The sequence below is a fragment of the Pseudophryne corroboree genome, chromosome 12, assembly GCF_028390025.1.
Source record: "Pseudophryne corroboree isolate aPseCor3 chromosome 12, aPseCor3.hap2, whole genome shotgun sequence".
Taxonomy (NCBI): Eukaryota; Metazoa; Chordata; class Amphibia; order Anura; family Myobatrachidae; genus Pseudophryne; species Pseudophryne corroboree.
Window position 1 is genome coordinate 162,719,475 of NC_086455.1, and position 27,825 is coordinate 162,747,299.

The window sequence follows — 27,825 nt, forward strand, 5'->3', positions numbered from 1 at the left end:
ATCTGTTGAGGATGTCACCTCTTGCCTTTTATTGGTAGTTTATATTGCATTGTTGTATTCTCCAGATCTACAATAAAGGCATTTGGGGTGTTCGGAATTGAATAAAAGGAAATGTGAGCCATGCACATAGTGTTCTATATAAAGATGATTATACAAAATAGTGAATTCACAGCAGCACCAAAAATGTATTCAAAGAGAAGAGCAGATGGAATGTTATTCTCTGTGACTTATGCAACACAACTGAATGACAATCAACACACACACACAAGTCAGGTCTGAATGCTTATTGGTTGGTTATATACATATGCTTACATTTTATAAATTACATTTGTTTTCTTCTACTCATACGCAAAAAGGTAAAACCTCCTCAAGAATTGCTGCGCTGAAAAAGAACTCAAATTACAAAAAGGTACCTCAGCGGCAACGATGGGAGCATTATGGGGGCAAGATTAGATGGGCCAAGTGGTTCTTATCTGCCATCAAATTCTATTTCTGTTAGTTAACACAGTCATAGGCGTGTGTACTGCCCGGCCCGTGAGCTTGGTAACCAGCCTCAGATAGCCCATTGCATGAAACGACAGCCCAACAACTGCATCTGCAAAAGGCTCGTTTTGAGCGAATTGTAAAATCAAAATAAAGACAGAAGAGAGAATATTCCACGGAAATTACACAACCAAACGTACGGTAAAAATAAAAGGGGATTCTATAGAGATCGCTAAACGTTTACTGCGAATGACAGATTCATAGGCTGAGCACTTAAATGAACCAGAACTATCTATGGCAGTTATATGAACAGTGCTGCAAGATGTTTTGCAAAAGCAAAAAAATATAATGGTATATAGACTGTATATATTGAAGAAATAGCGGCAAATAAGTTTTGTAGAAATGGGTACAAACTGAAAGAATGATAAATATACACAAATTTCCTAGTCTTCGTGTAAGTTGGAAACAACAAATCTTCCTGCAGACACAAACTGCATCTCTCCATTAACAATTGGGTAGCCACGTTTCCCCAGCTCCAGTATACGTGGTCTTGGGTCGTAACTGGCTGTTGCGGCAGTATCTGTCGGATCAAATGCTGTGTGTGTATAGTTTGCATGCAATTAACTGGAACCTGCGTCTTCAGGGGCATCTCCTTAGGAGCTTACCAATACATAGATCATGCTGTAAGGAAAGAAAGAAAACACGTTACAGGATCAGACCAACGCCCTCAATACTGTCATTTATAGGGCTATTACATTATATGTGGTGTTTAGTATTCCTGGCTAATATTCACATGCGGAATGATTATTATATGTAGTTAATATTGTTTTCTTTTTAAAATAGGAAATAACAGGATGTCAGAGGACAAGATCCCTGGAGACGGACGAGAGCAATTTTCACTAATATACTGTCGCCAGGAAGTGATGTCATTGCGCTTTCATGCCATAAACAAAATAATCCCAAATTACTGCTATGGATAGGAGGATCCCCTATCCTTTCCTATGGGGGAACTAGGTTCCCCCATAATAGCAGATTTCTGTTGATCAGTGTGATTACCAGACACCAATTTCTAGAATACAGAAAAATAATGGAGTCCACGGATGTTGGCGAGAGGGGAGGGGGGAGCAATTTGATGTCAGGATCTGGATAATAGATTGACAATGTGTTGGTCGACACCATATTGTCGACAGTTACAAAAGGTTGAAAAGATTGGTGGTTTTCACGTTATCTCAGTATATGCTTGATTTACTATCCATGTGGACATCTACTGGGAATAACGTACACACAAAATGTGACACCATGTGGCGCAACTTTACACATTCGCTGACAAAATAGCTTCCACTTTCTAGATGTCAAAATTCCACATGTAATCTTTTCTAGACATTCAATCAACCTCAATGTTGGGTTGAGGGAACACGTTTCTACGGATGGTGATCACATAACATGATATTACAAGATTTGGCCTAATAAATGTGTCAACCATTTGTGTGTCAACCATTGTCATGTCATCCATAACACTCAATCCATTGATCCACACCTTTTGATGGCCCCCAACCAATAATTACGGGTCACCCACATAAAAAAAAAAAAGAGGAACCCCTCTTTAAGACGATGTGACCTCTTCGCGATATTGTGCCGATCACCAGACGTTCGTAACCTGGGCGTCACAGAAGACGCTGCATGTCATGTCACCAATATAACTGCACCGTGGGCAGCACCCGCAGCTGAATGGTGGAGGGATACTTACCCTGTCCGGTGTCGGGATGCCACTGTCCTGTCATGTGACCGCCAGCATCCTGACCGCCGGGATTACATACCGGACGCTTCATTCAATGTGATGGGTTTGCTAGTTTGAAAAAAAAATGGTAGGCCTCATTGGCCCAACGTGTTCCTGCGCATCGCAGGCATTTACATTAATGTAGTGAAAATTACATAAAAAAATAAAAGCGCTTGATCAGAATTCGTTAGGAAAACCTACATGTAGAATCCAACTTTTTGGCTATTTTGGAAACGTGGATTAACGCTGAGCCAAGAACCGCACAGCGTTAAAATGATTCTGTATTACTGTATGAGCAGGGGCAATATTACACTTACCCATAAAGATAGTAGAAAAAGGACAGCAGATAGAAAGCTAGTTTACACCATCCTTCCTTTTGACAATATGCCAGGACATCTGCATTCATGATGGTTGTGGGGTCATAAAGACCTGGCCCACTCATTACAGGTCTGCTCATATATCTGGAAACAAGGAGACATCATATAGAATCATTATTGCTTACCAATCAAATAACTTGCTTAACACTCAATTTGTGAACCTGTCCCGTTTATACGTAAATCCTTCAGACAAGCCTTGGACAACGCTAGGCGCGCAAGAGACTTTGTGGGGGATTCAGATCTGATCGCTGGGCTGCTAACTTTGCCGTCCTGCGATCAGATAGTCGCCGCCTCCAGGGGGAGTGTAAATTCACCCGTGCAAGTGTGTGATGCCATGTGTATGCCAAGCTGCAAAAATCCAGTGTGTGCAGTCTGTGCGCAGCCCAGGACTTACTCCTACAGTGTGATAAGAACAGGCTGATCGGGGCCGGAGCGGACGTCACACACCCTCCCTGAAAACGCTTGTGCACGCCTGCGTTTTTCCCGACACTCCCAATAAATGGTCAGTTACCACCCACAAACGGCACAGGCACAGTCAGGTGTAAATGATCTACGCCAAACATCGAGACCTGCATCTACGAGACTCTCTAGCAGGGGTATTCAAAACGCAGCGCCACAGCGGCTATGGAACTAAATATTCCAGCATGATACAACAGTGTTACCATGTCTAATAGCAAAACTGTGGCAGGGCATGCTGGGATGTGTAGTTTTAAAGCCAGATGTTGGATACCCCTATCTCTATATCATATACATACCCAATCCATTATCTCTGCTTAGAAACATAGAATGTGACAGCAGATAAGAACCACTTGGCCCATCTAGTCTGCACCCTTTTGTTTTAACCATGTTTTTTTTTTATCTCAAACCTTATTTGATCCTTATTTCTTTCATGGCATATGATTCAGGCATGGCTGGGATGACACGATTCAGGCATGGCTGGGATGGCACGGTTCAGGCACAGGGGCCATTCGCTAGCAAACTACAGCTGAAACTCTGCCGATACCACCTCTCGTCCAGTGGTCAGTCAACTAAAAACCCAATACTGATATCACTGCCATGAAGCACCAGCCGTATACTGGCAGCCTGAGTGGGGACAAAGACCGATCAGACTCCCTCTGCTGCACTCTCCTGGTGATTGAGGATCTCCGTCTGAATTCAGTAAAGACCTCAACAGCACAGGAGGTGGTCCCCAGAGCGGGACCCTAACAACCCCGGGAATGGGGTGGGAAGTCAAGAAGAATTGGCCTTTACTTCAGCCAAATTATTAACACCAATAGATACGTTAGTAGTACAGTTAAAAAAAAAAAAAACACGCAATTAAATCTATTTTATAGAACCACCCAAAATAAACAAGACTACTGTTTAATAAGTGTATACAGATTTATAGCAATGAAAAACCTATTTCCCCACATCTGTCTACTAGCTGCAGTTGTCATCTTCAAGATGTTTATTTAGTATATCAAATCTTTACAACCTGAAAATGTCTTTATTAAGAACTACCCACACTAATGTCCCTTCACACTTACCCTACCCACTCTGATACACCCTCACACTCATACTACCCACACTGACACACCCATACTACCCACACTAATGTCCCTTCACACTTACCCTACCCACTCTGATACACCCTCACACTCATACTACCCACACTGACACACCCATACTACCCACACTAATGTCCCTTCACACTTACCCTACCCACTCTGATACACCCTCACACCCATACTATCCACAAATACACCCTCACACCCATACTACCCACTCTGACACACCCATACTACCCACACTAATGTCCCTTCACACTTACCCTACCCACTCTGATACACCCTCACACTCATACTACCCACTCTAACACACCCATACTACCCACACTAATACCCCCATTAATACACCCTCACACCCATACTACCCACAAATACACCCTCACACCCATACTACCCACACTAATACACCCTCACACCCATTCTACCCACTCTGACACACCCATACTGCCCACACTAATACACCCCCATACTGCCCACACTAATACACCCTCACACCTATACTACCCACATTAATACACCCTCACACCCATACTACCCACAAATACACCCTCACACCCATACTGCCCACACTAATACACCCTCACACCCATACTACCCACACTAATGTCCCTTCACACTTACCCTACCCACTCTGATACACCCACACCCATACTACCCACAAATACACCCTCACACCTAAACTACCCACACTAATACACCTTCACACCTACCCTACTCCCACCTATACTACTCACACTAATACACCCTCACACCTACCCTACTCCCACCTATACTACCCACACTAATACACCCTCACACCTCCCCTACTCCCCCTATACTACCCACACTAATACACCTTCACACCTACCCTACTCCCACCTATACTACTCACACTAATACACCCTCACACCTACCCTACTTCCACCTATACTACCCACACTAATACACCCTCACACCTCCCCTACTCCCCCTATACTACCCACACTAATACACCCTCACACCTACCCTACTCCCACCTGTACTACTCACACTAATACACCCTCACACCTCCCCTACTCCCACCTGTACTACTCACACTGGTACACCCTCACACCTACCCTACTCCCACCTATACTACTCACACTAATACACCCTCACACCTACCCTACTCCCACCTGTACTACTCACACTGGTACACCCTCACATCTACCCTACTCCCACCTGTACTACTCACACTGGTACACCCTCACATCTACCCTACTCCCACCTGTACTACTCACACTGGTACACCCTCACACCTACCCTACTCCCACCTATACTACTCACACTAATACACCCTCACACCTACCCTACTCCTACCTCTACTACCCACACTAATACACCCTCACACCTCCCCTACTCCCACCTATACTACTCACACTAATACACCCTCACACCTCCCCTACTCCCACCTGTACTACTCACACTAATACACCCTCACACCTCCCCTACTCCCACCTATACTACCCACACTAATACACCCTCACACCTACCCTACTCCCACCTATACTACTCACACTAATACACCCTCACACCTACCCTACTCCCACCTATACTACCCACACTAATACACCCTCACATCTACCCTACTCCCACCTATACTACTCACACTAATACACCCTCACACCTACCCTACTCCCACCTATACTACCCACACTAATACACCCTCACACCTACCCTACTCCCACCTATACTACCCACACTAATACACCCTCACATCTACCCTACTCCCATGTATACTACCCACACCAATACACCCTCACACCTACCCTACTACCACCTATACAACTCACACTAATACACCCTCACACCTCCCCTACTCCCACCTGTACTACCCACACCAATACACCCTCACACCTACCCTACTCCCACCTGTACTACCCACTAATACACCCTCACACCTACCCTACTCCCACCTGTACTACCCACACCAATACACCCTCACACCTACCCTACTCCCACATATATTACTCACTGACATACCCTTACACCTACCCTACTCACACTAATACACCCTCACACCTACCCTACTCCCACCTATACTACCCACACCAATACACCCTCACACCTACCCTACTCCCACATATATTACTCACTGACATACCCTTACACCTACCCTACCCACACTAATACACCCTCACACCTACCCTATAGTCCCACCTACACTGGTGTACTGTCACATCTGTCCCAATCTCTGAGCCACAGTCGTTAATGTTAGCCGTACCTCTTTCCTATTAGGTCTGCTATCTAAACCTTTTATTATTCATGTTTGCATTTATTCTGGTGAACCTATGATAACAGGAGATATGCATGGACACAAAATAAGAGCGTTCGGACGTGGACAGTAAAACATTACCTCCAAATATGGTAAGCCAGAAGCGGCATGTTTAAACTGAGCGTGAGCCATTCCGCCGCACACAGAAACATGACACAGAAGAACGCATGGATGAGGTACTCCGGGAGCACAAGCTGTAAGAGAATAAACACGTGATCACTCGCTGCTGTCCATATACTCTAAGGCAGGCCTGGCCAACCTGCGGCTCTCCTGCTGTTGTGGAACTACACATCCCAGCATCCCCTTCCACAGTTCTAGCATTACCTAAAAGCAATTCTGTGGCAAAGCATGATGGGACTTGTAGATTTACAACAGCTGGAGAGCCACAGGTTGGCCAGGCCTGCTCTAAGGTCTCCAGGATGTACTGTGCCCCCTTGTAGATATATGGGGCCTGATACTGAATCGCACGCTATATCCATGTTGGATGTGCATTCGTCCCGACTGCGATGGTACAGATGCATGCAGAAGTGTGCTGATAATGTATTCAGCGTTCCTGGGCGGAGAGAGGGAGAAGGCTATTTAGAGGCGGAGATGTACCATCCTACGGGCGTGCTGTGGAAGTGGCTGCATACACAGACACTAATCCTCACATGGGAGACCATTCCCTGACGGAGAATCTGTACCTAACACAGTGTGGGGTAAGCTGCGATTGGACAAAGATGCAGACCCGCACCCTGCTGAATCAGGCCCACGGTAACACACCACATCCGGCACAGTCCACCGGATTCCTCTCGTTGCCAGGGACCAAGATAGATCTTTTTAAACAGGAATTTTAAATAGTTCCCAACCCCTAAATACGGACATTTAATATGGAAACTAAAACAAGCTACACGACCATATACAGAACTCCAACCGGCAACAGAATACTCTGTTTCCTATATCTATTTTTATACAGTGTATCTGATATTTCTATTCATAAAAAGGTCACTGGTTCTAGTAAAGACAGAGGGGGTAATTCCAAGTTGATCACAGCAGGAATTTTGTTAGCAGTTGGGCAAAACCATGTGCACTGCAGGGGAGGCAGATGTAACATGTGCAGAGAGAGTTAGATTTGGGTGTGGTGAGTTCAATCTGCAATCTAATTTGCAGTGTAAAAATAAAGCAGCCAGTATTTACCCTGCACAGAAACAAAATAACCCACCCAAATCTAACTCTCTCTGCACATGTTACATCTGCCTCCCCTGCAGTGCACATGGTTTTACCCAACTGCTAACAAAAATCCTGCTGCGATCAACTTGGAATTACCCCCTGAGACAGAGGAAGGAATCCCATCGCTCTAAACTTCAGCTGAAATCTAGTGACATCTATGCTGTATAAAAGAAAAATCTATGATTTTTGCATCCTTAACAGAGCAGCGGCACCGAACAAATAATCTCTGCTGGTGCAGCAGAATGTGGTGAACAACACAAGAGAGCCTGCTCGGTGCGCACGTACGGGAGAGGTTTCACTGCCGCACGTCTTGGACAGGGCTGAATAATAATTAAATGGTCGTTTATATTGCATTGCTGCAACCAGCCGGACTGCGAGCAATTATTCACTTAATCTGCAGCCAGATCAGGAGTACGGGAAATCATACAGCAAGCACACCCCAGACAGAAGCTAGACCGTGCACATTCCAGGGTTAATATCGCACTTCCCATGCATATTAATAACCTCACAGTGAATAGTAAGATGTCACAGTAAACGTACGAGATTGTTTTACCACAAGTGTGATAATGAAGAGACGTTTGGGAGAAATAAAACTGTAAAATGCCTTCTTAATAACCTGATGCTTTAGCTTCCCATATAAACCAGCGCGTGCAGTGACAGCGGAAACGCAGGGAGCGGCGCTACAGATTCACAGTGTAGTTGGAATGCTGGCCCCTTCTAACTACTCAAAAGCTGCATTACAGCCTAGAAAATAGGATTTTGGTACTTACCAGGTAAATCCTTTTCTTTGAATCCATAGGGGGCACTGGAGTACTCTTGGGATATGGACGGCGTAGCAGAACAAAGGCACTGAATATTTAAATTTAGAACTCTCCACCCCTCCATATCCCAGAGTACCTCAGTGTACGAACCCAGTGTTTTTACTGAGCGAACTGCTATAGAGAGGTTGACAATGGAGAATTCCTATAACATACCGGACAACAACAAAGTTGACCCATAAAGTTAATGTCAACTAAACAGTTGACAGCATAACCGATAGACCTTGATAGTTTGAACCAAAAAGGTGAAAATGTGTTACCATAAGCTCCTTTGAGCTTAATACAAACAAGGTAAAACATGTTACCCTAAGCTCCTCTGAGCTTAAAACAACCCAGGTAAACTGCTCTGGGTGGGCGTCCAGTGCCCCCTATGGATTCAAAGAAAAGGATTTACCTGGTAAGTACCAAAATCCTATTTTCTTCTTCATCCACTAGGGGTCACTGGAGTACTCTTGGGACGTACCAAAGCTTCCCTCGTGGGCGGGAGAGCTGTTTGACACTTGTAACAGTAGGCAGCCAAAGCTAGATGCTGATGCCGCAACCATTCATAACGTGTAAACGTGCACAAACGTGGTGCACTGAAGGCTATGTAGCCGCGTCGTAGACGCTCCACGACCCGCTGGGGCTGACATTCCCACAGAACCTGTGGGATGAGCTGTTACTGACGTAGGCGACTGTAACTTAGCCTTAAAGTAAGCCTGACTTGTAGTCATTGTTATCCAACTGGATAATGTCTGCTGAGAAAACTGGCTAACCCCAGTTGGCAGCATTATAGAGAACAAACAACGTATCCGTATTACGTACTGTAGACGGTCGGGACATATAGACGCGTAATGCGTGTACCACATTCAGAATTCTAGAATGTGCTGTCAACACAGGAACCACTATTGGTATACTGATTGCTTTGTCATGAGAAAACTTAAATACGGTGGCTTGGAATACAAGGCACCCAAATATGAAAACAAAACCCTTGCCGAAGCTAAGGCTAGAAGAAAAATGTTTTCCCAAGTGAGAAACTTAATCCCCATTTGTTGTAAGGGTTCAAAATATGAAAACTGTAAGAAATGTGAACCCAACCTCAAGTCGCCTGGCGCTGTAGGTGGGATAAATGGAGGCTGCACTTTGATGACACCTTGTATAAAGGTGTGTACCGACGCAATAGTCAAACGTCTTTTGAAAATAAGTTGACCACACAGATACCTGCACCCTCAGTGCAGATAAACGCAGTTCTCCATCCCACCCTGTTTGTAAAATAACAGAATACGGGTAACTTGAAAGATGATGTCGGAAACTTCCGAGCTTTACCACCTATATAGGCACACCAAATTTGTAATAATGAATTTGTAATAATGAGCTGCCTTAAGCAGCTTACTAGCTCGTAACATGATTAGTATAACCGATACTGTAATGCCCTATTTCTTTTCTTAAGAGGGCGGTCTGAACCCCCCACCCCGTCAACCGCAGCCGCGGTATATAGGTAATAGGTACATAGGTAACTAGGGGTAAAAGAACGTTCCCTGTTGTAACAGGTTGGACGTATTATGAGCGGACCAAGATCGTGTGCCAGTATTCCTTGGAGATTCGAGAAGCAAGCTCTCCGAAACCCATGAGATATCACTAGTATGACTGTGACGAACTGTCTTATGATCCGTTTTCGCAACGGAGAGAGCAGCGGAAAATGGTGGAGCCAGATACACGATGCTGTATGACCACACGAATGTGAGAGACTCCACCGCCACTGCCCTTGTGATCTGTCGTTCTGTACACATACTGAGCGTTTGTAATTGTGGCAAGATGCCATCATGTATACCTGAGGGTAACTCCTTTTGTGTACTCACATATGAAACACCTCTGGATTTACTGTCCAGTTTTCAGGATATAAATCCTGACGGGCGAGATCATCTGTCTAACAGATGTCCACTCACGGAATGAACCCCGTTGACATCCTCACATAATGGTGTTGTGGGCAATAGAGGATTCGAGTTACCTGCTGCATTGCCATGCGGCTTCTTGGTTCTCTGTGGTTGTTGTGTATGCAACTCCCGTTGCGTTGTCTGACTGCACTTGGTCAGACTGAAAGCGAAGCATGTAGTGCATTGAAAATTGCACGGAGTTCCAGGACATTTATCGACAGCAATCTGTCGTGATCCGTTTTAGAACTCTGTCGCTGATCTTTTTTAACTACAACTCCTGAACCTCTGAGACTCTTGTCCAGAGTATATACACCCTCGCCCCTCTGTGGGAAACGCGAGTGAAGGCCGGCGAACTAAAGCGCTTTGAAAACACATCATTATTGTTAACAGGCGAATACACCAATGTACCGCTAGTGTGCGAGGCTTTTACACCAATTACTAGATGTACATTTGTTCTTGCTGGAGTAGTAGGTAAATGTCTTTGATTTACCGTATTTATAATCTTACCTAGGAATTGACGTCGTTTAGACGGAACTAGATGCGATTGTTTTTAAACTTGACCTGCCACCGCAGTATACATTAGTAGCGCAAGTTAGAGGAACTCTGTTGAGACAGAGTTCTTATGAGCAGATCGTCTAAGTATGGACGATTGTCTCTGAGATGAGCTATCATCACCAACATCACTTTGGTAAATACCCGAGGCGTTGACACGATGCCAAATGGTAGTGAAATGGTTAATGGTTGTGGCGTTTTGCAAACGCTAGAACCTGTGATGACCAAACCGGAATGGGTAAATACGCATTGTGAAGATCAAGTGCAATTATGCAATTTTGTGGCTCCATATATGCAAATAGTAACCGCAGAAAATCCATTTTCAAACTGCATTAAGTGACTTGCTGATTGAGACTGCGACGGAGCTGTCTGGTTTTGTTACCCCAAACAGAGGGGAATAAATAACCCTGACTCTGTTGGTGTACTACTGCCTGGATATAAAAACAGCTGAAAACCAGCAGAGACTAAATGGCAACCTGCCAAACCGTTCGACAGAGGCAGTCTTGTCCTTTAATCTGTAAATATCTGAGACATCCATGAGTTGATGTCTGGAAACCCCGCAAATGTAACGTGTAAAGACGCGCTTCCAGATTGGAACATGGAGATGCCCAAGAGGTCATCAAGCCACTGGCTTGCTGACTGTAGCGTCGTGTCGTTACAAGGCGTGACTGTTTTGTCTTAAGAGATTAAACGCCGGCACCAGTATTTCCGTTTTGATACTGGCTGCGGTAATGGCTGAATATCAAATTTAGGACCAACAAGCTCTGGCCTTGTCGCGCTTAAACTAGCGACGATGAAAGTAACCGGCGTTAGCAGAAGCTTTACAGATATACTCTGCAGCTTCTTTTTCATTGTTTCCATACATAGAGTCTAGTGACCCAAATGTATTCTGGGTTTTTATAATGTTTGACACAGACGCATTTACCAATGGCGGATCGCGTCATTTTGGAAACGATTAAATAGTGGTTAGAGTCTACTCAGTCTCTGTAAAAATGGAGACATTGACTCACTGGGATTTAGCAATGTATGGTTGTCAAAAACCCCACTCTATGTGAGTGCTGGTCTAATGTACCCTTCTCACTGGTAGTTATCGGTGTGAGATTTGACATAGAATCGTGCATTAAATTATAAGACCAGTCAACAACTGTCTTTTGTTAGAGCTGGCGGAGTAACTTCCGAGACTCCGATGTTACCGCTCTTGTAATTTGAATTGCCAATGCTCAACATAGGATTTTTAAAATTATTTGTAGTCTGCGCTAGAGCCTTACTCGCTATGCAGACAGACCCCACAATAGGCAACGGACAGACACTTGCACGACTTATTGTTATGTGTCATATATATATTTTATTGCTGAACAGCATATTTATATGAAACTCATGGTTGTTTTCTCTACGGAAATCTATAGTAAAAGCGAAAGATTTATTTGATGTGAAGAGAAACTAGAGTATTCTTTATGTGAAAAGCAGTTCACATGGGCATGTGAAACCCGAACCAAATTCCCACTAACACCCCTGCGCCTCTGGTGGCTTAGAGATGTAGGGCAGGAATGTTCCAGAATTACACACTGGAAAACAACAGGAAGCATGGTTAAAATGGCCCCTTTGCCATGCTGACCGTGATAATCACAGAACAAGTGACAAATGTTTCCGTGTTAATCTAGCTTATTATACAGTATAATCACAGGCTGGGTACAACACATGCTCTATTAATAAATATATATATATATATAGGCTCAATAGCCTATGATAATTACAGACATTAATATATTTATACAGCATTTACATAAGCTGAATAGCCTATTATACAGTGATAATCACAGACTTAATATAGGCTCAATAGCCTATTATACAGTGATAACCACCAACATTAATATATAGGCTGAATAACCTATTATACAGTGATAATAACAGCCATTAATATAGGCTCAATAGCCTATTATACTGTGAAACTCACAGACAGTAATATAGGCTCAATAGCCTATTACTCCCAGGACAGGTAACAATTATAAATACCTGTCACATATATATAGCTGCCTATACACTGTGCTGCTGTTTATATATTTAATCCGCCAGAATTCCACCGTGCCTTTTAACGCTGTGTCCTGCGGAAAGCCTGCAGCCTCATAGCGCTGGCACATGTGGGTGGATGGCTGCTGGGCGGCCGGACGGAGCGGCGGTCCCCGTCTCTGTACTGAGACCGAGGGAGCGTCTGCGGCCGTATGGTGCTGGCGGCCGGACGGAGCTGGGCGGCCGGACGGAGCGCTGTGCAGACATAGCAGCTGGGGCTTGCGGGCGGAAGAGCGGAAGCAGGTATTAACCCCAACATAGCGGGGCGGCAGCCTGCGCTGACCGCCCCGTTCCCCAGCCTACCTTGCTTGTCTCCTGATCATGGCTGCGACGGGCTTCTTATGTGTAAGCTCGTCCAGCTGTCTTGTAAATCATGGCTGTGACGGGCTTCTCTGTGTAAGCTCGTCCAGCTGTCTTGTAAATCATGGCTGTGACGGGCTTCTTCTGTGTAAGCTCCGTCCAGCTCTGTAGTCCTGGCTGCGACGGAGCTTCTTTGTGTAAGCTCCGTCCAGTCCTCTAAGTCATCTGGAGTAGATCATGGCTGCGACGGGGCTTCTTCCTGTAAGCTCCGTCCAGCTCAGGCAGCAGTTCATGGCTGTGACGGGGCTTCTATCTGCAAGCTCCGTGCTACAGCAGGTAGTGAACTGCGTGTGGCTGTGAGGGTGCTCTTTGTGAGGACCGACACGCCATGCGCTGCCCGTGCAGCGGCACTATCCCGGACCCATGTTTTTCTTGAAACTGGGAAGGGATGTGCTATTAAAAAAAAAATTTAAAAATAAAAATGAAAAATTAATAAAAATCTTCCAACAAGTGTGGGAATCCCACAAGCCGATGTTAGTGCTTTGAGCACAGAAAAAACACTGGGTTCGTACACTGAGGTACTCTGGGATATGGAGGGGTGGAGAGTTCTAAATTTAAATATTCAGTGCCTTTGTTCTGCTACGCCGTCCATATCCCAAGAGTACTCCAGTGACCCCTAGTGGATGAAGAAGAAAAATATATTCCTGAAGTGGCGGCTCGCCCTATAGCCAGAGCACCGGGCGAGCTGATCTATGCGGCAGGTTACTGCAGAGCTCTGCCAGTTCTGTTACACAGTGGGGTGAGGGGGTAGGGGTGGCAGAGGACAACTAATCGTCGGGTACCCTGGCAGTTCCAGTGAAAGCAGCGTGTTTTTCTAGGTGATTAGGTCTTCCTGTTTCAGCGATCCATCTCAGACCACAAGCCAGGATTAGACAGAGATCATTTTAGATTGGGTTTAGCAGAAACTGGTATTTTCGGTTTAATCCGGACAGTTTGTAGCCTCTAATGCAGGCATGTCCAAACTGTGGCCCTCCAGCTGTTGAGAAACTACACATCCCAGCATGCCCTTACACAGCTTTAGCATTCTCTGACAGCAAAACTGTGTCCGGGCATGCTGGGATATATAGTTTCACAACAGCTGGAGGGCCGCAGTTTGGACATGCCTGCTCTAATGAAACACTAAATCAGGTATAACGGGTACCAATAACCTCAGAAGGCATTAGACAGTTTTTCAATTTTAATCAACAAGCAAAATAGGTTCTTCCGTAGGGGGAAGAGAAACACATTTTGCAAAAAATGTGGGGATGTATATGAAACAGGCATGGTGGGTGGTAGGGAGAACAGGGAGGGGGTCATACAAACTGATGTTCCTAAAATAAATGTAGTAATTCAACAGTAAACTGAATGTACACACCTTGAGTGCAATTTTCACTCTTTTAATCTTTTTCAGCTTTTCAAATGTCTTGTTTTTTTTGCGACAAAGTAAAAAGCAGATTGAAAGAATATTAGTGCGACAGCTGGCGAGACCACAGGGAGATTAACAACCAGATACAGCACTGCACATCTCATCTCACAGGCAGAAAGGGATGGCGTCACTCAAAGGTACCCTCCCACTTCAACAGCAGCTGTCCTCCTAGTGCATGGGTCTTCAACCTGCGGAACTACAAATCCCAGTATGCCCTGCCATAGTTTTGCTATTAAGGCATGCTAAAACTGAGCCAGGGCATGCTGGGATGCATAGTTCCACAGCAGCTATAGAGGGACGCAGGTTAAAGACCCACGTTCTAGTGGTTTGCGTAGGTTACTGGTTCGTAGTAACCGCAATAGGTGGTTCTACCTTGCAGCAAAAGGAAAGTTAATAGTATGGATTACTATCCCCCAGATACAAACTGTTTTTGGTGTCAGGAACCCATGCTGCCGAGTAGGAGAGTTACTTCAAGATAACCCAACTGGCCCACCCATGTACACCAAGATGCAGGTGCCACGGACAGCGACAGACGTCACCTAAGGAGAGTACTCTGACAAATGAGCATACGTAAGCCAATCTAAAACTTACCGGGTTGAGCGTGTTACACTGGTCTATAGGATTTTTGTAGTCTGTTTTCAATTCATCAAACGCAATTATCTGAAAGCAAACAAACATATATAGATCATATTGAGTGTATAACGTAGAGACACATGACATTAAAGAAGAAGGGGGAATTCAAATGTGGTTATCACCAGCAGATGCCGCCCAGCGGAGCTATTCAAATGTAGCTCTGTTTGGGCGTGATCGGCTGCCGGAGCGCTGACACGTCAGTTCACAACCCCCCCCCAAAGCTGAAATATCCGAAAAGTGACCTGACTGGGCGCGATCAGCGCATCAGGAGGCATCAATTGAATATCGCCCCTGCAATCTCCCATCACTTCAGATAGGCGATCGGGCAGCGATATCAATTGAATTCCCTCCTAAGAATTCAACTGTTCTTTTCTACCAGTAGATGGCGCCCAACGGAGCGATTCGATTGTTGCTCCATTCCGGCGCAATCAGCTGCTGGCGTCTGCAATTAAGCTAACAGCCTCCGGGAAGGTAGGAGGGGTGCGAGCTGAAATGCACAAAAAGTGACCCGTTTCAAACTGGACTTTCCGCATCACGCCCATTATTTTGGTCAGGTTTAGCCGCTTTACATGGCAAAAAATTGCACCCGGTGATCTCCTGTCACTTTAGAAATAAGATCAGGCACGCAAAACAACTGAATTCGGCACACTGTTCGACGCTTCTTCCCTCTTTAAAAATAAAGTTTTATTAAAATAAGATTTTACTTACCGATAAATCTATTTCTCGTAGTCCGTAGTGGATGCTGGGACTCCGTCAGGACCATGGGGAATAGCGGCTCCGCAGGAGACAGGGCACAAAATTTAAAAGTTTGACCACTAGGTGGTGTGTACTGGCTCCTCCCCCTATGACCCTCCTCCAAGCCTCAGTTAGGATACTGTGCCCGGACGAGCGTACACAATAAGGAAGGATTTTGAATCCCGGGTAAGACTCATACCAGCCACACCAATCACACCGTACAACTTGTGATCTGAACCCAGTTAACAGTATGACAAACGTAGGAGCCTCTGAACAGACGGCTCACAACAATAACAACCCGATTTTTTTTGTAACAATAACTATGTACAAGTATTGCAGACAATCCGCACTTGGGATGGGCGCCCAGCATCCACTACGGACTACGAGAAATAGATTTATCGGTAAGTAAAATCTTATTTTCTCTGACGTCCTAGTGGATGCTGGGACTCCGTCAGGACCATGGGGATTATACCAAAGCTCCCAAACGGGCGGGAGAGTGCGGATGACTCTGCAGCACCGAATGAGAGAACTCCAGGTCCTCCTTAGCCAGGGTATCAAATTTGTAGAATTTTACAAACGTGTTCTCCCCCGACCACGTAGCTGCTCGGCAGAGTTGTAATGCCGAGACCCCTCGGGCAGCCGCCCAAGATGAGCCCACCTTCCTTGTGGAATGGGCCTTGACAGATTTAGGCTGTGGCAGGCCTGCCACAGAATGTGCAAGTTGAATTGTGCTACAAATCCAACGAGCAATCGTCTGCTTAGAAGCAGGAGCACCCAGCTTGTTGGGTGCATACAGTATAAACAGCAAGTCAGATTTTCTGACTCCAGCCGTCCTTGAAATATATATTTTCAATGCTCTGACAACGTCCAGCAACTTGGAATCCTCCAAATCGCTAGTAGCCGCAGGCACCACAATAGGCTGGTTCAGGTGAAACGCTGAAACCACCTTAGGCAGAAAGTGAGGACGCGTCCGCAGTTCTGCCCTGTCCGAATGGAAAATCAGATATGGGCTTTTATACGATAAAGCCGCCAATTCTGACACTCTCCTGGCTGAAGCCAGGGCCAGTAGCATGGTTACTTTCCATGTAAGATATTTCAAATCCACCGATTTGAGTGGCTCAAACCAATGGGATTTGAGAAAATCCAAAACTACATTAAGATCCCACGGTGCCACTGGGGGCACAACCGGGGGCTGTATATGTAGTACTCCTTTTACAAAAGTCTGGACTTCAGGAACTGAAGCCAATTCTTTCTGGAAGAAAATCGACAGGGCCGAAATTTGAACCTTAATGGACCCTAATTTGAGGCCCATAGACAATCCTGTGTGCAGGAAATGTAGGAATCGACCCAGTTGAAATTCCTCCGTCGGGGCCTTCCTGGCCTCACACCACGCAACATATTTCCTCCAAATGCGGTGATAATGTTGTGCAGTCACCTCCTTCCTGGCTTTTACCAGGGTAGGGATGACCTCTTCCGGAATGCCTTTTTCCCTTAGGATTCGGCGTTCAACCGCCATGCCGTCAAACGCAGCCGCGGTAAGTCTTGGAATAGACACGGTCCCTGCTGAAGCAGGTCCCGTCTTAGAGGTAGAGGCCACGGATCTTCCGTGAGCATCTCCTGAAGTTCCGGGTACCAAGTTCTTCTTGTCCAATCCGGAGCCACGAGTATCGTTCTTACTCCCCTTTGCCGTATAATTCTCAGTACTTTTGGTATGAGAGGCAGAGGAGGAAACACATACACTGACTGGTACACCCATGGTGTTACCAGAGCGTCTACAGCTATTGCCTGAGGGTCTCTTGACCTGGCGCAATACCGGTCCAGTTTTTTGTTGAGGCGGGACGCCATCATGTCCACCATTGGTCTTTCCCAATGGACCACAATCATGTGGAAGACTTCTGGATGAAGTCCCCACTCTCCCGGGTGCAGATCGTGTCTGCTGAGGAAGTCTGCTTCCCAGTTGTCCACTCCCGGGATGAACACAGCTGACAGTGCTAACACATGATTTTCTGCCCAGCGGAGAATCCTTGCAGCTTCTGCCATTGCCCTCCTGCTTCTTGTGCCGCCCTGTCTGTTTACGTGGGCAACTGCCGTGATGTTGTCCGACTGAATCAACACCGGCTGACCCTGAAGCAGAGGTTTTGCCAGGCTTAGAGCATTGTAGATTGCTCTTAGCTCCAGTATATTTATGTGAAGAGACGTCTCCAGGCTTGACCACACGCCCTGGAAGTTACTTCCCTGTGTGACCGCTCCCCAGCCTCTCAGGCTGGCATCCGTGGTCACTAGGACCCAGTTCTGTATGCCGAATCTGCGGCCCTCTAACAGATGAGCACTCTGCAACCACCATAGCAGAGACACTCTTGTCCTTGTGGACAATTTTATCCGCTGATGCATCTGCAGATGCGATCCGGACCATTTGTCCAGCAGATCCCACTGAAAAGTGCATGGAATCTGCCGAATGGAATCGCTTCGTAAGAAGCTACCATTTTTCCCAGGACTCTTGTGCATTGATGCACAGATACTTTTCCTGGTTTTAGGAGGTTCCTGACTAGATCGGATAACTCCCTGGCTTTCTCCTCCGGAAGAAATACCTTTTTCTGAACAGTGTCCAGAATCATCCCTAGGAACAACAGACGTGTCGTCGGGATCAGTTGGGATTTTGGAAAATTCAGAATCCACCCGTGTTGTTGGAGCACTACTTGGGTTAGTGCTACTCCGACCTCCAGCTGTTCTCTGGATCTTGCCCTTATCAGGAGATCGTCCAAGTAAGGGATAATTAAGACGCCTTCTCTTCGAAGAAGGATCATCATTTCGGCCATTACCTTGGTAAAGACCCGGGGTGCCGTGGACAATCCAAACGGCAGCGTCTGAAACTGATGATGACAGTTTTGGACCACGAACCTGAGGTACCCTTGGTGTGAAGGACAAATTGGAACATGAAGGTAAGCATCCTTGATGTCCAAGGACACCATAAAATCCCCTTCTTCCAGATTCGCTATCACTGCTCTGAGTGACTCCATCTTGAACTTGAATTTTTGTATGTACAGGTTCAGAGATTTTAGATTTAGAATCGGTCTTACCGAGCCGTCCGGCTTCGGTACCACAAATAGCGTGGAGTAATACCCCTGTCCCTGTTGTAGGAGGGGTACCTTGACTATCACCTGCTGAGAATACAGCTTGTGAATGGCCTCCAATACCGTCGCCCTGTCGGAGGGAGACGTTGGCAAAGCAGACTTTAGGAAACGGCGAGGAGGGGACTTCTCGAATTCCAACCTGTAACCCTGAGATACTACCTGCAGGATCCAGGGGTCCACCTGCGAGTGAGCCCACTGTGCGCTGAAATGTTTGAGGCGACCCCCCACCGCCCCTGAGTCTGCTTGTAAGGTCCCAGCGTCATCCATATGTCGTTTGGAATCCGCATCACCTGACCCCTGGCGCGTCCATAAACTTCTTCTGGCAGATATGGACATCGCACTTACTCTTGATGCCAGAGTGCAAATATCTCTCTGTGCATCTCGCATATAAAGAAATGCATCCTTTAACTGCTCTATAGTCAGTAAAATACTGTCCCTATCCAGGGTATCAATATTTTCAGACAGTGACTCCGACCAAGCCACGCCAGCACTGTACATCCAGGCTGAGGCGATTGCTGGTCTCAGTAGAACACCCGTATGTGTGTATATACTTTTTAATGTATTCTCCAGCCTCCTATCAGCTGGATCCTTGAGGGCGGCCGTATCAGGAGACGGTAACGCCACTTGCTTTGATAAGCGTGTGAGCGCCCTATCCACCCTAGGAGGTGTTTCCCAGCGCGCCCTAACCTCTGGTGGGAAAGGGTATAATGCCAATAACTTCTTTGAAATTAGCAGTTTTCTATCTGGGGTAACCCACGCTTCATCACACACTTCATTCAGTTCCACTGATTCAGGAAAAACTATCGGTAGTTTTTTCACACCCCACATAATACCCCTTTTTGTGGTACTTGCAGTATCAGAGATATGCAAAGCCTCCTTCATTGCCGTGATCATATAACGTGTGGCCCTACTGGAAAATACGTTTGTTTCTTCACCGTCGACACTGGATTCAGTGTCTGGGTCTGTGTCGACCGACTGAGGTAAAGGGCGTTTTACAGCCCCTGACGGTGTCTGAGACGCCTGGACAGGTACTAACTGGTTTGCCGGCTGTCTCATGTCGTCAACCGACTTTTGTAGCGTGCTGACACTATCCCGTAATTCCATAAACAAAGCCATCCATTCTGGTGTCGACTCCCTAGGGGGTGACATCACCATTACAGGCAATTGCTCCGCCTCCACGCCAACATCGTCCTCATACATGTCGACACACACGTACCGACACACAGCAGACACACAGGGAATGCTCTGATAGAAGACAGGACCCCACTAGCCCTTTGGGGAGACAGAGGGAGAGTTTGCCAGCACACACCCAAGCGCTATAAATATATATAGGGACAACATTAATAAGTGTGTTCCCTTTATAGCAGCTCAAATATTATAAATATCGCCAATAAGTGCCCCCCCTCTCTGTTTTTACCCTGTTTCTGTAGTGCAGTGCAGGGGAGAGTCCTGGGAGCCTTCCTCGCAGCGGAGCTGGGCAGGAAAATGGCGCTGTGTGCTGAGGAGAATAGGCCCTGCCCCCTTTTTGGCGGGCTTCTTCTCCCGGTTTTTTTGGAACCTGGCAGGGGTTAAATACATCCATATAGCCCCAGGGGCTATATGTGATATATTTTAGCCAGAATAGGTATATTACATTGCTGCCCAGGGCGCCCCCCCCAGCGCCCTGCACCCTCAGTGACCGCTGGTGTGAAGTGTGCGGAGAGCAATGGCGCACAGCTGCAGTGCTGTGTGCTACCTCATGAAGACTGAGACGTCTTCTGCCGCCGGTTTCTGGACCTCTTCTCTATTCGGCATCTGCAAGGGGGTCGGCGGCGCGGCTCCGGTGACCCATCCAGGCTGTACCTGTGATCGTCCCTCTGGAGCTAGTGTCCAGTAGCCTAAGAAGCAAATCCATCCTGCACGCAGGTGAGTTCACTTCTTCTCCCCTAAGTCCCTCGTTGCAGTGAGCCTGTTGCCAGCAGGACTCACTGAAAATAAAAAACCTAATAACTTTTTCTAAGCAGCTCTTTAGGAGAGCCACCTAGATTGCACCCTGCTCGGACGGGCACAAAAACCTAACTGAGGCTTGGAGGAGGGTCATAGGGGGAGGAGCCAGTACACACCACCTAGTGGTCAAACTTTTAAATTTTGTGCCCTGTCTCCTGCAGAGCCGCTATTCCCCATGGTCCTGACGGAGTCCCAGCATCCACTAGGACGTCAGAGAAAAAAATATGGCCTAAAATATCCTCCTTGAAAATGTAATTGTTAGGTGGAGACTTAGATGTCAAGATAGAAATTAAGAAGACGCTGTCAGACTGACTTTAGCTGATGCGGAGCGAGCAGCACGCAAACTTGTTATTTTGCGCATTTTCACACTGCGCAATGCTAGGACACAAGCGCACAGTAATGCACCTAGGCAGACCCACAAGCAGTTTGCACAAATCAAACTTTACGATGAGAGCTGACACAGGTGGTGGGGAGGGGTGATGCCAGCTAGGCCAAGTTCAGTCACGCAATTGCACCTCATGCAAACCAGCAAGTAGGCTCATGTATATATACCCGTCAGGATGTGTTTCTTTTGCACCTGCTACAAGGTCAGGTGTCAAATACACACAGATGGCGTGCCGCAAACCAAGCTCTGTGTATGTGCGGGCATATGCTATTTTCTTTTCTTTGTGCACTTTCACTTGATTAAATTAAGGCCATTTTCCACCAGCCCCACTGGGTGCTGCAAAACGGCCACAAGGGAGAAAGGCTGTAAACAAGCCCTACGGAGCCAGCGTGCGCACAGTGACTGCAATTACACTAATGCGGGTTCCTTACCTCTGCAATAATATAACATCCACTGAACACAGCAGAAGGGCCTTAAAAAGAGAATATTTCCTAAACAGTAATACTCTGCGGCCTATGAATACTAACCTGTATATGGGCGTGGACTCACAATAAACCTGATAAACTTGGTTGAGTCACCAAATAGTGGACCCTGAACTATAACGATCGTGTGTCGCAGCACCGCAACAGGGGTGCAGACCGCACAATTAAATCCAGAACAGGAATTTCAAAATAAAGATTTAAACATGTAAATTATAAAGCTGAACGTCACCAATTTATTTTTTGAAAGCAATATATTGTTTTGAGAAGATGCTGAAACGGTGTTGTGTGCGAGTCTGGCAACAGGACCAAGGCTGGCCCAATCTGTCTTGTACAAGTGCCTCTTTATCATCTACAAGAGACCTTATTTATATCAGTTTATAGCTAGACTGGTACAAGCTTGGAATGGACAAGGGATGCAGTCAGCTGACCGACTGGCGGGCTCCCGGCGCTCAAAATACCGACGCCGGAATCCCGTCCACCGCAGGAACACCGACGTTAAAATCCAGAGAGGACTCGTGATTCCGGCGTGTAAATACAGACTCCCAGAATCCTGATCATTCTTCCAGCAGGACTTGATCGCGTCCACCGAGGGGAGGGGGGGGGGAGGGATGGGGTGTGGTGGTGTTAGGTTTAGCCATTAGAAGTGTGGTTGGGGTAAGGGTTCAGGGATAGGATGGTTAGGTATCAGGGAAGGAGGGTTAGGAACTTGGCAGGGGAGGTTAGGGATAGGCACCTAGCTGGGAGGGTTAGGGTTAGGCAGTGGGGAAGGGATGGTTAGGGGAAGGGTTTAGGGATGGGAAGGTTAGGTATCGGGGAAGGAGGGTTAGGAACTTGGCAGGGGAGGTTAGGGATAGGCACCTAGCTGGGAGGGTTAGGGTTAGGCAGTGGGGAAGGGATGGTTAGGGGAAGGGTTTAGGGATGGGAAGGTTAGGTATTGGGGAAGGAGGGTTAGGAACTTGGCAGGGGAGGTTAGGGATAGGCACCTAGCTGGGAGGGTTAGGGTTAGGCAGTGGGGAAGGGATGGTTAGGGGAAGGGTTTAGGGATGGGAAGGTTAGGTATCGGGGAAGGAGGGTTAGGAACTTGGCAGGGGAGGTTAGGGATAGGCACCTAGCTGGGAGGGTTAGGGTTAGGCAGTGGGGAAGGGATGGTTAGGGTAAGGGTTTAGGGATGGGAAGGTTAGGTATCGGGGAAGGAGGGTTAGGAACTTGGCAGGGGAGGTTAGGGATAAGCACAGGCAGTGGGGAAGGGATGGTTAGGGGAAGGGTTTAGGGATGGGAAGGTTAGGTATCGGGGAAGGAGGGTTAGGAACTTGGCAGGGGAGGTTAGGGATAGGCACCTAGCTGGGAGGGTTAGGTTTAGGCAGTGGGGAAGGGATGGTTAGGGGAAGGGTTTAGGGATGGGAAGGTTAGGTATCGGGGAAGGAGGGTTAGGAACTTGGCAGGGGAGGCTATGGTTAGGCACCTAGCTGGGAGGGTTAGGTTTAGGCAGTGGGGAAGGGATGGTTAGGGTAAGGGTTTAGGGATGGGAAGGTTAGGTATCGGGGAAGGAGGGTTAGGAACTTGGCAGGGGAGGTTAGGGATAGGCACCTAGCTGGGAGGGTTAGGCAGTGGGGAAGGGATGATTAGGTTAAGGGTTTAGGGATGGGAAGGTTAGGTATCGGGGGAGGGGTGTTAGGAACTTGGCAGGGGAGGTTATGGTTAGGCACCTAGCTGGGAGGGTTAGGTTTAGGCAGCGGGGAAGAGAGGGTTAGGCAACAAGCAGGGAGGGTTAGGGTAGGGAACAGGTGGGGGTTAGGCGGCTTAATGGGGGGCTCTTGGGATTCTGATGGATGAGAAGACGCTGTCTGTGTACTGACAGCTGGCATCCCATCCATCGGCAACTCATACTGAACTCCCTTTGAGTGGCATTATTGTTTCCAATACAGCAAAGGTATTCAACGTGCAGCCCTCCATCTACTGTGGAACTGCACAACCCAGCATGCCCTGCACGAGTTTTGATATTAGAACATGCTATAACAGTAAAAGGTTATGCTGGGATGTGTAGTTCCACACCCCTGCAATAAATATTCCACTCCAACTTTTCAATTCACAAACTAATAAGTCAAACAGGCAGCGTCTTCTCTGCTGTTCGCCAGATCTCCCCCCATAAATACAAACTGGTCGGGAAGGGAGCGGGGTCACTGAAGTGCGATTGCACTGACCACATACAGCGGTTAATAAAAGGTTACACTCCTTCTGTATTATTTTTTATCACATCATGGAACCAAAAGATTAATTACCAGGGATCAACACTGTAACGCTCAATTAAGAAAAAAATAAATCTGAAACTGCTTCTTAAAATCATTAGAAATACGAAACTGCCTAAATTGTAGTTATATGGGTAGGAATATTGTATTAGATGTGCGACAAGACAGAAATACAGTAAGGACACGTCAGTGCATATTTATTGAGATTCCGGCGGATACTGCACATTAGACAGGTGCATTTTTTTTTTTAGGCATAGACGCACACTTTGGTGTCGATTCATTTAGGAGCAAGCATCATGATGAGCCGCTGTAACGGCGTGGAAACACCGCCAATGACGCGCTCCCACCTCATAGATTTATATACCCAGCCCTAAGGAGCTGCGAGTTTGTGGCTTACCGCATGTGTAATTGCAGCTCTCCTGACACTTATCCCGGAATCTATGCTTTTCCGCGGGATAGAATTTCTCCAGGGCTTAACCCAGAAGCAAAAAGCCTGCAGTAAGCCCAGCTACTAAAGAACTCCTCCCATAGGGTTCGATTCAATTCAGCGACAGTTGAATAGCGCCGGGAGTTAGCTCCCGCCGCTATTCAATACAGCGCCAAGTGACACCAATTGTCGGGAATTCTTCTCTCATCACCGGGGGGGATGAGAGAGGAAATCCGACAAAAGTGCTGCCAGAGCGAGTCTGATTCTGTCGGGAATCAGCATCGCGGCGGGGAGTTAAGTCGGAGAATACCCGTTCTCCCAACAATTCAACCTGTTAAGTCCGCGAGAACGGGCTTTCGCCGACTTAACTTGAGCTGAACTGAATAGCGCCGGGCTATTCAACTGTCACTGAATTTTATCGACCCCATAGTGTGCAATGTATGATGCAAACACAGTGCGCAGAAAGCGTCAGAATACGGATCCCTATTCTATATTATTTCCGAGACCCAGATTTATCACAATTCCTTTTCTCTGATACTGTCCTATCACAGGACAGGCGGGCGTAGGGGTGGCCCCTGGAAACCAACACTTGGCAACCATCGATGTTCCCGATGTTATGGAAACACTCTTTCCATTCCATGCTGGGACGGAGGTGGTTGCCACCACCGTATGAGTGTTTCCGCTAGCTGCGGACGGTGCCCCCACAGGAAGGAGTATCTCTGTCTGTCTGCAGCAGTCATCCATTGCACATGAATGCCTTCCATGATAACCAGGGGTATATTCGGATTACGGCAATAGTGACACCACTATGTATCCACCTTCCAATGGCATCCACATGGAGCGGCACAGCTCCAGCAGGGATATACAAGACATACTGTATGGTAAATGCATTTATACAGCTATTCATCAGAAACACACACATATAAATAATAAAATAAAGAGATAAAATAAAAATATTTTTTATATATATATATATATATATATATATATATATATATATATATATATATATTTATTATTATTTTTATTTTTTCCTTTTCTTTCAATTATGCAATAACCCCAATGTGTGGGCCTCCTGGGTGTGATGGGGCAGAGCTTATGCTGACCCAGGTGGTACACACGGTGGAAGTCAGGAACGCATGGTGGCACTACAAGCCCCAGCATGTCTCGCTGAGGCACGCCGGCCAGCCGGGGATGGAGCCGCCGGGCCTCTCCGGTCTCCCGCCCCCACCAGGCTACTTACATGCCAGATGGCGAAGAAGATGAGCGCCGCGGTCAGCAGCAGGGCCAGCATGTAGCAGAAGGCCGCGAACGTGAACGCCATGTCCAGTCCGGGAGCCCAGGGAGGAAGCGGCCGGCGCGGGGGCTGCTGGGAGAAATCATTCACCGGGGAGCTCGTCTTCGCCGGCGGCGCGCACGTCTCGCCGGAGCTCCTCGTCCGGGAGCGCGCACGCCGCAGCCTGCAGCTCACTAGAAACCATTGGTTACAAAACAGATTGTTCAGTCACAAACATGTCTCTGAGTCTCTAGCCTATAATACTCTAATAAACTCCTGAAATTAGGATTCTGTTACGTATATCTAGATGGATGCTTACAGTATATATTATTATTAGTATCCTTTATTTCTCTAACGTCCTAAGTGGATGCTGGGGACTCCGTAAGGACCATGGGGATTAGCGGCTCCGCAGGAGACTGGGCACATCTAAAGAAAGCTTTAGGACTAGCTGGTGTGCACTGGCTCCTCCCCCTATGACCCTCCTCCAAGCCTCAGTTAGATTTCTGTGCCCGAACGAGAAGGGTGCACACTAGGTGGCTCTCGTGAGCTGCTTAGTGAAAAGTTAGTTTTAGGTTTTTTATTTTCAGTGAGTCCTGCTGGCAACAGGCTCACTGCATCGAGGGACTAAGGGGAGAAGAAGCGAACTCACCTGACTGCAGAGTGGATTGGGCTTCTTAGGCTACTGGACATTAGCTCCAGAGGGACGATCACAGGCCCAGCCGGGATGGGTCCCAGAGCCGTGCCGCCGGCCCCCTTACAGAGCCAGAAGCCTGAAGAGATCCGGAAAATCGGCGGCAGAAGACGTACTGTCTTCAAAAAGGTAGCGCACAGCACCGCAGCTGTGCGCCATTGCTCTCAGCACGCTTTACACTCCGGTCACTGAGGGTGCAGGGCGCTGGGGGGGGGGGGGGGGGCGCCCTGAGACGCAATAAAAATACCTTAAATGGCAAAAGATGCATCACATATAGCCCCTGGGCTATATGGATGCATTTAACCCATGCCAAAAATACACAAAAAACGGGAGATAAGGCCGCCGATAAGGGGGCGGAGCCTATCTCCTCAGCACACTGGCGCCATTTTCCCTCACAGCTCCGTTGGAGGGAAGCTCCCTGTCTCTCCCCTGCAGTCACTACACTACAGAAAGGGTTAAATAAAGAGAGGGGGGGCACTAATTAGGCGCAGTATAAACAATACAGCAGCTATAAGGGGAAAAACACTTATATAAGGTTATCCCTGTATATATATAGCGCTCTGGTGTGTGCTGGCAAACTCTCCCTCTGTCTCCCCAAAGGGCTAGTGGGGTCTGTCCTCTATCAGAGCATTCCCTGTGTGTGTGCTGTATGTCGGTACGTTGGTGTCGACATGTATGAGGAGAAAAATGATGTGGAGACGGAGCAGATTGCCTGTAATAGTGATGTCACCCCCTAGGGGGTCGACACCTGAGTGGATGAACTGTTGGAAGAATTACGTGACAGTGTCAGCTCTGTATAAAAGACAGTGGTTGACATGAGACAGCCGGCTACTCAGCTTGTGCCTGTCCAGAAGTCTCATAGGCCGTCAGGGGCTCTAAAGCGCCCGTTACCTCAGATGGCAGATATAGACGCCGACACGGATACTGACTCCAGTGTCGACGGTGAAGAGACAAATGTGACTTCCAGTAGGGCCACACGTTACATGATTGAGGCAATGAAAAATGTTTTACACATTTCTGATAATACGAGTACCACCAAAAAGGGGTATTATG

At 47.1% G+C, this 27,825-nt stretch overlaps 1 protein-coding gene and 1 pseudogene across 1 annotated transcript; both read right to left on the bottom strand.

Moving 5' to 3' along the window:
* Nucleotides 1–26,238, bottom strand: CNIH1 (cornichon family member 1). The gene is made up of 5 exons (XM_063948378.1): nucleotides 26,049–26,238; nucleotides 15,372–15,440; nucleotides 6,538–6,650; nucleotides 2,578–2,721; nucleotides 1–1,164 (listed from the first exon to the last, which is right to left on the bottom strand). Exons 1-5 carry the CDS (start codon nucleotides 26,127–26,129, stop codon nucleotides 1,137–1,139), a joined length of 435 nt encoding a protein of 144 aa, XP_063804448.1. The 5' UTR covers nucleotides 26,130–26,238; the 3' UTR covers nucleotides 1–1,136.
* LOC134981626 (U5 spliceosomal RNA) lies at nucleotides 12,297–12,397 on the bottom strand (annotated as a pseudogene).
* Nucleotides 26,239–27,825: the final 1,587 nt, after the last annotated feature.

What these genes read in the sequence shown, in the direction of transcription:
- CNIH1 (XM_063948378.1), bottom strand. Translation starts at nt 26,129, where the DNA reads ATGGCGTTCACGTTCGCGGCCTTCTGCTACATGCTGGCCCTGCTGCTG. An exon ending in AGTGTAACACGCTCAACCCG is followed by an intron (nt 6,651 to 15,371) that starts GTAAGTTTTAGA and finishes ATTCTCTTACAG; the next exon opens with CTTGTGCTCCCGGAGTACCT. An exon ending in TTTTTCTACTATCTTTATGG is followed by an intron (nt 1,165 to 2,577) that starts GTAAGTGTAATA and finishes CTTTCCTTACAG; the next exon opens with CATGATCTATGTATTGGTAA.